This window comes from Lissotriton vulgaris, chromosome 5, assembly GCF_964263255.1.
Source record: "Lissotriton vulgaris chromosome 5, aLisVul1.2, whole genome shotgun sequence".
Lineage (NCBI taxonomy): Eukaryota > Metazoa > Chordata > Amphibia > Caudata > Salamandridae > Lissotriton > Lissotriton vulgaris.
Genome location: NC_141693.1, coordinates 129,447,595 through 129,461,335, shown reverse-complemented (window position 1 = coordinate 129,461,335; position 13,741 = coordinate 129,447,595). Strand labels below are relative to the sequence as shown.

Genomic DNA, 13,741 nt, shown 5'->3' with positions numbered 1-13,741 from the left:
GCGCCATAGCCCAACTGCACTCGTTGGCACGTGCTGCCAATTTAGCATTAACCATTGGTCCCTTAATGTTCCACTTACCGTTAATACTGTTATTCACGTTGTTAACCGTTATATGATACCGTTATATGATACCGGCACTGGCAGTTGCCTTGGAGCTGCGGAGCCGTTCACATGTGTAGTGGCTGTTTAATTAAAGCTTCTTCTTCGAACCTACTACGACATATTGTCTTCCTTTACTACATCGTGGGAATGTTTTTCTATAACAGACCAAAGATAACATCCTCTCAACAATATTTGACGAGCCAACGTTGGCTGCTTGTTGCTGTGTATTCATATTGGAATGACAGAGCAGACCACCTTCTATTTTTTGAGCTGCTTCTCTCCCTCCTGCTTTTTGAGCTGTTGCTCCGTTGACCCATGTGATTGCCTGCAACAGCTCCTTTTCTTCTCTGCTCCTATAGGTTTCTGATTTACTGAAAGCACTACATGGCCTGCTTCATAGCTCTTTGGAGTCCTGTAGTAGTAAATGACCCTATATAGCTCCCATATGGATTCCTGTTCTAATAAATGAATAGATCAATAAGGATTCTTAAACTGCGGCTAATCACCTGATAGGATATCTAAGTGTTTATTCGAAAAGCCAAGTCTTGAGCACCATTCGAGTGCCTGACGTGAGGTGATGGTCGTTAGGTGCGTTGGGAGACTGTCCAGGTCTTTGCTCCGATGCAGGAGAAGGAAAGTCCTCCATTTCTGCTTCAGTAGATGGGTAGAGTATGGGCAAGTGAAAAGGGAGGCGAAACATTGTCTTCTCAATAGTTGGTGGAAGTTCAGGTCGTGGTTTATGTAGGCGGGTCCTTGGTGCCTTGTGTGTGTCCGTCAGTAGCTTAAATTGGCAACTCTTCTGTATGGGGAGCCAGTGGAGGTTGCTGAGGTGAGTTCATCAGGGAAGCAGGGCCGGACTGGCTGTAGGGGACACCAGGCATTTCCCCGGTGGGCCGCCTGGATGGGGGCCAGTTTTTGGCCCCTGTGGCCGTTTTTGTTACCAGAGGCCTGCAATATTGGCCCCAGGTAACAAAATCAACTGAAACCTGCCCTTGCAAACAGCTCAGTCACATCCCCTCAGCCCCCCCAGGGGGGTCCAGCTGAGCAGTTTGCCAGGGCCAGTTTCGGTTCCCAGTCCGGCCCTGCAGGGAAGGCCGAGGATGAGTCTGGCTGCGGCATTCTGTATGTGTGAAGTCTCTGTTGAAGGTATATGGTGATTCCTACGTAGAGGGCATTGCCACAGTCCAGTCAGCTTGCGATGAAGGCTTGTGTCACAGTGTGTCTCATGTGCTGGGGTAGCCACTTGAAGATCTTACATAGCATGAGTAGATGGAGGAAGCGGGTGTACGAGTCGGCATTGATCTGTGACTTTATGATAAGCTTGTTGTGAGTGATGATTCTGAGGTTTCTGGAATGGTTGGAGGGAGTGGGTGTGGTTCCTAGGTCTGATGGCTAGCTGGAGTCATTCCATGTGTTAGTGCTGTTGCCAAAGATCAGTACTTCTGAGGTCCAGTGGCCCACAGCATACCTCCGGTGTGCTTGTTTTGTAGTGAAAGAGCTGTCCTGTGTTCTCCAGCGGCAATGAAAGAGCAGACATTGCCTGCCAGACACATATTGTCTGCTATTGATGTAATGACCAAGCTTGTTGTCCTCTACATAATTCCTGTGTGCTCCTACTGGAATAGCATCTGTTGCCATGCATGCCAAAACCATGCATGGCTTAATACTCAGTCAATAGCACAACTGTGTTGTTAGCACAAGTTACATTACAACACAAGTTATTACAATGGCTTGCTCTAGGGAAGCACTGGACTTTGGAATACTTTAAATTACTATTCTAACTCCAGTTGCTGTATCAGTAGGGAGGGTGTTGGACTCAAAATCCAACACCAGTCCAACACTGCATTCCCTACAGCAAGTCATTGTAATGACTTGCGTTGTAATGGAACTTATGCTAACGTCACAATTGTGGTAGAGACTGCGTTGTAAAGACACTACATTGTAATGCCTGCATTCTAATACATGTTTCCCCTTCTACTATAATGAAAGAGCTCCTATGGTCCTCTCCATACCTCAAACGAGCCCCTATTGTAGTAACAGATTTGTCACAACTTTCTACATTCTTCCTATGTGACTGTATTGCAATGGAACATTTCTCATGGCATTCTAACTAACTCAATTGTGCCCCTGTTGTAATGAAAAAGTTTTCTTGACATTCTACATACGTCCTAAGTGCCCCCGTTCTAATGAAATGTTCTGATGGCATTCTATGTACCTCGCATGCACCCCTGTTGTAGTGAATAAGGTTGCACAGCCTTCTACGTACCAACTTAGCTCTCCTATTGTTGGAAAAGAGTAATAATTACCTTGTTTATACCTCCTGTGCACTCCTATTTTAGTGAAAGAGCACTAATGACCTTGTATAAACCTCCTGTACGCCCCTGTTTTAGTGCAAGAGCACTAATGACCTTGTATATGCCTCCTGTGTGCTCCTGTTTTAGCAAAAGAGCACTAATGACCTTGTTTATACCTCCTGTGCGCTCCTGTTTTAGCAAAAAAGCACTAATGACCTTGTATATACCTCCTGTGCGTTCCTGTTTAAGCAAAAGCGCTCCTGTATCAGTGAAAGAGCACTAATGACCTTATATACCTCTTGTGCACTACTGTTTTATTAAAAGAGCACAAAAGACCTTGGGTATACCTCTTGTGCGCTCCTGTTTCATTGAAAGAGCACTAATGACCTTGTATATATCGCCTGTGCGTTCCAGTTTTAGTCAAGGAGCACTAATTACCTTGTATATACCTCCTTTGCGCTCCAGTTTTAGTGAAAGAGCACTAATGACCTTCTATATACCTCATGTGCACTCGTTTTAGTGAAAGAGCACTAATGACCTTGTAAATACCTCATGTGCACTCCTGTTTTAGTGAAAGAGCACTAATGACCTTGTATATACCTCCTATGCAATCCTGTTTTAGCGAAAGAGCACTAATGACCTTGTATATGCCCCCTGTGTGCTCCTGTTTTAGTGAAAGAGCACTAATGACCTTGCATATACCTCATATGCATTCCTGTTTTAGTGAAAGAGCACTAATGACCTTGTATATACCTCATATGTGCTCCTGTTTTAGTGAAAGAGCACTAATAACCTTGTATATACCTCCTGTGTTCTCCTGTTTTAGTGAAAGAGCACTAATGACCTTGTATAAACCTCCCGTGAGCTCCTGTTTTAGTGAAAGAGCAATAAGGACTTGTATATACCTCCTGTGTTATCCTGTTTTAAGGAAAGAGCACTAATGACCTTGTATATACGTCCTCTACCTCCTGTTTTGGTCAAAGAGCACTAATGACCTTGTATATATCTCCTGTGCGCTCCTATTTTGGTGGAAGAGCACTAATGACCTTGTATATAGCTCCTGTGCGCTCCTGTTTAAGCAAAAGAGCACTAATGACCTTGTATATACCTCCTGTGCGCTCCTGTTTTAGCGAAAGAGCACCAATGACCTTTTATATACCTCCTGTGTTATCCTGTTTTAAGGAAAGAGCACTAATGACCTTGTATATACGTCCTCTACCTCCTGTTTTGGTCAAAGAGCACTAATGACCTTGTATATACCTCCTGTGCGCTCCTATTTTGGTGGAAGAGCACTAATGACCTTGTATATAGCTCCTGTGCGCTCCTGTTTAAGCAAAAGAGCACTAATGACCTTGTATATACCTCCTGTGTACTCCTGTTTTAGCGAAAGAGCACCAATGACCTTTTATATACCTCCTGTGTGCTCCTGTTTTAGTGAAAGAGCACAAATGACCTTGTATAAACCTCCTGTGCAAACCTGTTTTAGTGAGAGAGGACTAATGACCTTGTATATAGCTCCTGTGCGCTCCTGTTTAAGCGAAAGAGCACTAATGACCTTGTATAAACCTCTTATGCAATCCTGTTCTAGTGAAAGAGCAATAATGACCTTGTATATACCTCCTGTGCGCTCCTGTTTTAGTGAAAGAGCAATAAGGACCTGTATATACCTCCTGTGCGCTCCTGTTTTAGCGAAAGAGCACCAATGACCTTTTATATACCTCCTGTGTGCTCCTGTTTTAGTGAAAGAGCACTAATGACCTTGTATAAACCTCCTGTGCAGACCTGTTTTAGTGAGAGAGCACTAATGACCTTGTAAATAGCTCCTGTGCGCTCCTGTTTAAGGGAAAGAGCACTAATGACCTTGTATAAAACTCTTATGCAATCCTGTTTTAGTGAAAGAGCAATAATGACCTTGTATATAATACCTCCTGTGTGCTCCTGTTTTAGTGACAGAGCAATAAGGACCTTGTATGAACCTCCTGTGCTCTCTTGTTTTAGTGAAAGAGCACTAATGACCTTGTATATACCTCCTGTGCGCTCCTGTGATAGTGAGAGAGCACTAATGACCTTGTTTATACCTCCTGTGTGCTCCTGTTTTAGTGAAAGAGCACTAATGACCTTGTATGAACCTCCTGTGCTCTCTTGTTTTAGTGAAAGAGCACTAATGACCTTGTATAACCTCCTGTGCGTGCTTTTTTTTAGCTAAAGAGCACCAATGACCTGCGAAAGAGCTCCGATGACCATGTTTAGACCTCCGGTACGCTCCTTATTTAGCGAAAGAGCACTGATGACCTTGTATATACCTCCGGTGCGCTCCTGTTTTAGCGAAAGAGCACTGATAACCTTGTATATACCTCCTGTGCACTCCTGTTTTAGCGAAAGAGCACTGATGACCTTGTATATACCTCCTGTGCGCTCCTGTTTTAGCGAAAGAGCACTGATGGCCTTGTATATACCTCCTGTGCGCTTTCTGTTTTAGCGAAAGAGCACTGATGACCTTGTATATAGCTCCTGTGCGTTCCTGTTTTAGTGAAAGACCACTAATGACCTTGTATATACCTCCTGTCCACTCCTGTTTTAGCGAAAGAGCACTGATGGCCTTGTATATACCTCCTGTGCGCTCCTGTTTTAGCGAAAGAGCACCGATGGCCTTGTATATACCTCCTGTGCGCTCCTGTTTTAGCGAAAGAGCACTGATGACCTTGTATATACCTCCTGTGCGCTTTCTGTTTTAGCGAAAGAGCACTGATGACCTTGTATATACCTTCTGTGCGTTCCTGTTTTAGCGAAAGAGCACTGATGTATGTATGTATAGGCATTTATATAGCGCACTACTTACCCGTAGGGTCCCTAGGCGCTTCGACCGCTGCGAAACCCTTCCTGGCTTCCCTGAGAGATGGTCCCTTAATGGGTATCTCCAGGGTGAGACCAGGCATCCCCGGCGGTCTGGTGGGGCCGTTAGTGAAGATGAGGCAAGCTAATGCCCAGAGTTGCCGAGTGTGATCGCTGATCAGAGTGGGCACCGAGGCGAGAGAATTATCGAGTCCGCTGACCCTGGTCCAGAAACCTGCCGCGCCGGGAATCGAACCCTGGTCCCGGGCCGTCCTCTGCTCTCGGGTCTGCCGCACTGATGACCTTGTATATATCTCCTGTGTGCTCCTGTTTTACTGAAAGAGCTTTGATGACCATGTATATAGCTCCTGTGCGCTCCTGTTTTAGCGAAAGAGCACTGATGACCTTGCATATACCTCCTGTGCGCTCCTGTTTTAGCGAAAGAGCGCTGATGACCTTGCATATACCTCCTGTGCACTCCTGTTTTAGCGAAAGAGCACTGATGACCATGTATATACCTCCTGTGCTCTCCTGTTTTAGCGAAAGAGCACTGATGACCATGTATATACCTCCGGTGCGCTCCTGTTTAAGCGAAAGAGCACTGATGACTTTGTATATACCTCCTGTGCGCTCCTGTTTTAACGAAAGAGCACTGATGACCGTGTATATACCTCCTGTGCGCTCCTGGTTTAGTGGAAGAGCACTCACAGCCTTAAAAAAGCCTCCCGTATGCTCCTGCTGTAGCGAAAGCGGCTATTTTGGCCTTGTGTATACCTTGCATCTGTTTTAGTGAAAGGAGCGCTCGCGGCCTTCGAAATACCTCCTGTGTGTGCTCCTGCTGTAGTGACAGAGCTATCCTTGTACATACCTTCTGTGTGCCTCTGTTTTAGCAAATGACTCTCATAACCTTCAGCATACCTTCAGCATGCTCCTTTCGTAGTGACAGTGGCTATTCTGGCTTTCTACATACATCCTGCATCCTGCTGCTGAAGTAAAGGGCTCACATGGCACGCTTAATGTAAACACAGTGATGTAACAATAGAGGGGGGAGTTGTGTCCCAAGAACTCACCTTGTAATAATTGTTGCCTAGTAGTCCTGTGGTCATGAAGTGATGTCACTTACTGCAGGACTGACCATATCAACCATTGTATTGTACAGGGCTGGGCGATCTGCTTCGGATCACGCTCAAATCACACCTATTCTGGCATGATCTGCAGCTCGATTAACTATAACACTTTTTTCAGGCCAAGTTGTAGGTGCTTCAGGTTCTAAATCTCCTTTACCAACATTTCCTGTTGGAAAAGGATAGATTTTTTTGTTACATGCACTTTTTAGAAGACCGGTTTAGGGTTCAAGCAACCTCGAATTTCATTCTGTAGTAATGCAGCACCTTACAATATAATGACATCTGATGTATTCGTCGGTCATTTGCTGTCACTGAGGTGATTGTTGGCTGTTATATTATCTTAAATTATACCGTGAGTGGGATTGCTGACTCCCTCAAACCTCTTCGAGGCTTGGAATGGGTCCTTCAAATTCTTAAATACTACTCCTAAAATTCACTCTTCACCATAATCCGTCCTATTCTTGTGGTTTGTAATGTCTGGTGCGTTTGAGGTAGATGTTTAGCTGGTTATGTTTTGAAACTTTCTATTTACGATCTCGTTCTCTAGTTCCACAGCTGCTTCCATTTTCAGTAACCATGTTCTCTTTCTTCTCTCCCCTTTGCAGCGGAACCAGCTGATCTCTTGAAGGTATTAGATTTCCACAATTTACCTGACGGGGTAACGAAAACAACAGGTTTCTGCACACAGAGGCGATCTTCGAAAGTGCCGGATGTGGCGTACCGGGTATCCAAAGATGCACAGCTCAGTGCACCTACGAAACAGCTGTACCCCAGTAAGAGCATTTTACTTTTCTCCTCTGTCAGTCCCCATAGCTCAACTTCTAGGAGGTAGTTCTTGAAGGTTCTGAAAGTTGTGCATGTTAAAGATATTTCTGAAATTAAATCATCTTTTTTGCCTTTGGGAAGATACATTTTTGGTGCTTTAACTATATATTTACTTAATTGTACAAATCAATATTTTAAGGATTTTGACTGGTAAATTATAGAATGCAACTGACAGTAGTATGTTACATTTTGGAATGTATACTGAGGAGGCATGATAATCAAAAGGCATCCTATGTCAGATTAGCCCACACATTTACATCCCAGTTCATCTGAGGCTAGGTGCCGGATAGACGGGTGATTCTATACCTGCTAGTTGTGAACATATCTAAGACAAAGCTCAGGTTAGCAAGTTTTGCTGCAATTGTTTACTTCCAATTCTAGATTCTCCCAAAAACTGCTGATTTCAGGCCTGAGAAGTTGACTTAGGGAATCAGCTGTGAAATATATGTTTGGAACCATAGCTGCATTTATACATTGATCAGAACAGTTTAGAAAAGATGGCGGCACCCATGAAGAGCTTACAGTCGTACAGTTGAGTAAAGATGGCTGCTATACATGCATCCTTTAAAGTGTAGGTTAATAAATATCTTTGCATCCACTCTTTGTGAAGGTTAATTTGTTAAAGACGACTGTAGACCAGCACAGCAATTTCCAAGACAATAAAGTTGGCCGGGCAAACTTACTGTTGTTTGTAGGCTGGTAAAGATGGATGCATCCGCTCACTGCTACTACCGGGTAAAATGGTTGCATCCAAATTTCAATATTTAAAAGCTTATGTCATACAATGTTTTCAGTTCAATAAAGACCAAGACACCCACTCAATCATATTTTAATGTAGATAAAGAAGGAAGTATCCACTCGCTGCTACTTTTACAGAGATGGCAGCACTTACCACTCCTATTTTAAGGTCAAGAAAGAGGCGGAATCCAATCACTGGTAAATGCAAAACCACACATATGGTTGCACATCAGCAAAAGCGCACAGGCTCCTCTAAGCCAATCACAATGCTCCAACGCAGCGATCTGATTGGTCTGAGCGTTGTGTTTCTGTGCTCAGACGGGGACTATGAGCCTGTGCATGTCCTCCACCAGGCAGTGCTTTACAACCTGGTGGGGAACATGCAAAGTGCGTATGACTGTTCAGTCGGCCAAACCATCATACGCACTTAAAGTGTGCACACCACTCCTCCCCCTGTGACTCCAGCCCTGCACCGCCCTAACCTAGCCCTGTAGCTAAGAAAAATAAAATGATAATAATGATGTTATTAGCATGTTATTCTTCCTGTATTCACTGCTCTGAGAGCAGTGGGGCGACTCTCCTCCTCCTTAGCGGAGGAGCCGCCCCTGTACAGCTTACGTGCCAGTCCCTGGGCCAAGCTCTCTCTCTCACGCTCAGGGATACAAGCAAACATACATACACATAGTTGCAGACATACACATGAACTCCCCAGCACATAGTCAGACACACACTCAAGCTTTGAAACACAAACGCTTACTTGGGGCTGGCCCACAATTTCTCATTCTCCGGTCCGCTTGCAGCATGCTAGAGGCAGACCCAGGAACTTCTACCCAATCAGAAGCTGGAATAGGGCGGAAGGTACAGAAGTAAACTTTTTTTTACCATATTCCAGCTTCTGATAAGGCAAGGGAGCATGTGGTTGACAGCCCTGAAGCTCCACTGCCTTGCATGCTGCACTGGGTGATGCTAGTGCAGCATGTCAGATATGTATTGTGTATCTGTGAGGCCGGGCTGTCACAGTCCCCGCCTGGCACATGCACATTGGAACTTGTGCAGCCCTCTTGCGTGGGCAAGGGTATGTTATAGCTTTTACATGCAAACAAACGATCTATGATATCGTTGGTTTGCATGTAAAAACTGTAACATGCCAAGCAGTAGTACAGTGGGTCGATGCTCTGGCGCCCCCTACAGGCAGCCGCCAGTGGGCGACAGCTTTCATCTCTTCACACTAAAGCGAATGGTTGACAAGTGTGAATGTGATTTGCATGTTCCATTCTCACAGTCCTATTGCCGGATAGCAACGAGCAATGGAGTATTATGTTCTCCAGGGTAACACTAAGGAAATATTGGTATAAAAGTGACCAACTGAGCAATGAGTATCCCCTCACTGCTTCCTTGAATGATACAGAGGTCAACATATGTGCGGCTCATGGATCAGGATGAATTATAGAGTTCTACAGAACTTGAGATCAATCAAGAGAAACAGGATTGCATGTACCAGAATGCATGTCCCAAGGATGATAGCAATCCCAGTTCCAGGAGCTTAACTTCAGATCTCTTTACGCCCCAATCTTACTAACCTCGTAAATCCGGGAAGTTTCAAGAAAAAACTCATGAAGCCTCTTTACAAAGGCTTCCACATGTGACCATGAAACCCACCTGTACTACCTCCTTCAAAAAGGAGTTCATGGGTTCCTCTGAATTCAACTCAACATTCTTCAGAGCCAGTGCTTTAAATGGGCCTGTACTGTCCAGTACTGAGTACCCGAACTTCTTTAATTCGGGAGTGAGAGAACCTGTAATTATCGGTACTTTTCCAATACGTTTAATAGGAGAATACCGGCGCGCACTTCTCAGGAACAAACAGGCACTCTAAATAGTGAGTACATGCACTTCTATATTTGCATTTAAAGCACTGTTCAGAGCTAAAATCTGAAGTCAGATAAAAGAGCTTCAGGCTTCCCTACACCCATTCTCAACTACCTGGGAAGGCATGGAGACTGCAAATACTGCTTCACACAGTGTCAGGGCTGAGAAGTAGCTTTCTTTTACAAGCCACTGCTTTAAAAACAATACATTAAATCCTTTTAGTAAAGTCTACATTTTGTTCAAGAGAAAATAGGTTAATTTTTTTGGGTTTAAATCTTTTTTATGGAAAACTGACAAGAAAATTCTTGTCAATTTACATTAAAAAAGATTTAAACCAAAAGGAAATTTGATTTTCAATGAAGGGCTGTTGCTACATAAAACTAGAACATACATTTGTTATTTTTTTTAATTATTTGCATGATTTTATGTACTGCAAACGTGAACATGGGGGACTGGAGCACTTTACAATAAATGTCAGTCATGTTACAACTTCAGAACCTGAGCAACAACAGCCAGTACATATCAACCTTTAAAGTGCGTTCACTTTATATGATTCTAGGAGAGGTGTAAGATGGCCAACACAGACATACAAAACAGTAACGTTAAAAGCTGAACAGATCGCCAAGCAAAACAAAACTGAAAGGAAAAACTTACTTTAGAAAACTATTTCTAAGTAGTGATCAGAGGCAGGTGTGTAAGGTAGGTGGACAGAGCGTGACCAGAGAATCAGAAGAGAGCAGCTATCAGGAAGGAACATCGAGGGGAGAAAGTCACATAGGTAATAGTTTATGGAGGACGAGAGGAAGTAAAATAAGCAAAGGACATGAGTGAACCCAATGTAGCAGGTATGAGAATACAGGACACTCCTGCATTGTCCACCATGCAGAAGTATCAGGAACAGGAAAGGCATGGGCTGGAAGAGGGCAACTGGGGCCTCTGTCCTGGGAAAGCATTGAGGTTCAGTGTGTGGTTTGCAAATCTGACGGCACTCGTTGAAGAACACTGATGGATAATCCAAAAGCCAGGATTGAAGATAGCAAAACTTTGATGTAAAATCGTCCAAATCTGGCTCCACTGGAGTAAATAAGCAGTAGACACACCGAGATTGGAAGGAGGCCTGATCAATTATTACAAAGTAGCAAAAAGTTCTCACAGCTTTGTGAGTCTTTGAGGAGCATGTCTGAATCCTTTCTGCAATTTACAGACAGGTTCATTAGAATTCATGTTACAATTTGGTTCAATGAGGACAAGACACTTTCTCATCAAGTGCTTTGAAGGTGGAGCACAGTCCCTCTTTGAATAAAGATCCTGCAGACACAAGAGTTGTGGCTTAAGTTAATACTGAACACCGCTTATTAACTTCACTGATAAATCAAAATAAATGAGGGTGTGCTGCATAAATGTTCTAATCCCATTATATCTGTCTGATAATAAGTCATATTACTTGGATATATATTTTTAATTTATACCCAATCATTTAGTTTTGGTATACTTTGCTGTATATTCTGTACTGGTCCCTTTCACAATGTGTGACCCAAAAGCCACTTATGTATCTTTTTCTGCCAGTTTCTACATAGAGGCCATAAATGAAATGATGTGACCTACAGCAGATTCACTGGACTTATGTGACAGTGGAGGACCAAATTAAATGGCAAGATTGTCTAAATGATGCTGCAAAAAAAGCGCATTGTGCATCATAAGGCAGCACATTCTGTGACAGTAACATGCTGTAATTTGAACACCTGATTAGTGTCTGGCTAAAAGATGCTCTCCATTAGTACCGGGTTGGCCACTGAATGCAACAATCAGGCAGGTAGAGGTTACCTTGGCAAAGGGTCTACCACTGTGTGGCACCACTACTGACGCTTTTCAGTAACTGTTGATCTGATTCAGCCAGGAACATATTTTGTATTTTGTAAAGTGCAATACATTTATAATTATGCGGGAAAATGCAGCAGAAAAGACTCGTTTTTATGCCCCACCTTTTACCAGCGAGATCTGCTCAAAATAGAGGCAGTGCCAGAACACATCCTGAAGTCTAGCACCGAGACGCATGGCTGACGTGCCCCGGAGGTCACGCACGTCACCCTGAATTGTATCAGAAGGTGTGACGTGGGGGATTAGCCGGCACTGTACACACAGGTGCAGCCCGCGTCTTGTAACAGCGCCGCCCAGTGGTCCCAGCACAGAGAGAGCGCAGCTGCAGAGGAGCGAAACTCGAGCCCGGCAGGAGGGAGGGCGCCCAGGCGCGCTGCTCTCTCGGTTAGAGAAATACAGAACATTCCTTCAGCAGGATAAACAGAAATGGGATACGTTAATAGCAGGCCCATTACCCCCACGTGCCATTCCCCTTCAACCTCAACTAAAAATAAAGCATTGAATAGTGAGCTGTCACTGGCAAAAGTGCTTCCAGAGAGCTGAAAATGTGGCAGACAGGCCCTGACCGCTGGACCTTTCCTCTCGCCTCCAGAACATCCACTGCGTTCACTGTGGGCACCCCCTGCATCACCCCTGGAGCACTCCCTGCGCCCACCTAGTGCCCGCCTTGAGTCCTGCACACACCCGCCCGTGACTATCACCCGCATCCCCCAAGGGCTTCGACTCATCTCTCGCAGTCAATCCCACAGCAGCACGTGCATTACTTGACACTACAGCATCACCTGCACGCACAGGGCATCTGCTGCTTCTACCTGACCCCTCTCCTCCCCCCTGCATCCAGGCATCGCCTCAGTCTAGAGCATCACCTACATACCCCAGGACATCTCCTGTAGCCTCAGAAACAGTGCTGCAACCACAACACCCTCTGTATCACCATACACTACAGAATCACCTATATTCCACAAGTATTCACATGCATCCCTTATAGGGCCTGCCCTGAACCCAACTGCAGTGCAAACATCTCCGTAGACTAATGTATCACCTACAAACCCCAGGACATCTCCTGTAGCCTCAGAAACAGTGCTGCAACCACAACACCCTCTGTATCACCATACACTACAGAATCACCTATATACCATACATCTTCTCCTGCATCCTTCATACGGCCTTCCCTGAATTCCACTGCAGCACATACATCACCATCACCTGCCCTCCACAGAGCATCTCCTGCATCCACCTGCCCCTTTTCTTCCCTCTGCACCCAAGCATCATCCTAGCCTACAGCATCATCCACATTCCTCACAGCTTACCATGCACCCCTCATAGAGCGTACCCTGAACCCCACTGCAGTGCATACATCTCCGTAGACTACAGCATCACCTACATTCTCTAACACATCTATTTAAACCAACTAGCCACTGCTACATCCTCTCCTATGTGCCCTCAGCAGCATGCTAGTCTACAGCATCATCTATATCCCACATACCTTCCCACACACCTTTCATGAGACATGCCCTGAATCCTGCTCATTACATGCTTGTAACCAGACTAGAGCATCATCGACATCCATCAGGTCATCACCTGCATCATCTAGAGACTACTACAAACCCTCCTGCATCACCCTAGACTACAGCATCTCCTATGTCCCACTAGGCATGGGCCTCCCATTCATGTGCCCCAGAGTGTCCCCTGAATCCCATTGAATCGCACACATTATTCTAGACAACAACATTGCCGGCACCCTCAGCCTGGACCGTTGTCCTTCCCCCTGCATCCAATCGCCATCTTAGCCTACAGTATAATTTTCATTCAAATAGGCTTTCCATGCATCCTTCATAAAGGCAACGCTTCAACCGTGCCGCACTACCCCTAGACTAAAGCATCACCTACATCGCTGGGGCATCGCCAGCAGGTACCTAGACACTGCTGCAACCCCTACAGCACACCCTCTACTTCACCATAGACTACTATTAACAAAAAATGGGGGTGGCTCTAATCAGCAAGGCTGAGCACAATATAACCTTATAACAATAACAATTTCCAGTGCTGATAATTACTCAAAAAACTGATTTATTT

General features: G+C 44.8%; 1 protein-coding gene across 2 annotated transcripts in view; it reads left to right on the top strand.

Annotated features, from left to right (window-relative positions):
- Positions 1–13,741, top strand: part of COL5A1 (collagen type V alpha 1 chain) — a 473,296-nt gene that overhangs the window by 128,243 nt on the left and 331,312 nt on the right. For both annotated transcript variants that reach the window (XM_086921052.1, XM_086921051.1), the window contains exon 2: positions 6,961–7,128. In XM_086921052.1, the coding sequence (XP_086777178.1) occupies positions 6,961–7,128 (168 nt within the window). The remainder of the gene's footprint in view (positions 1–6,960; positions 7,129–13,741) is intronic.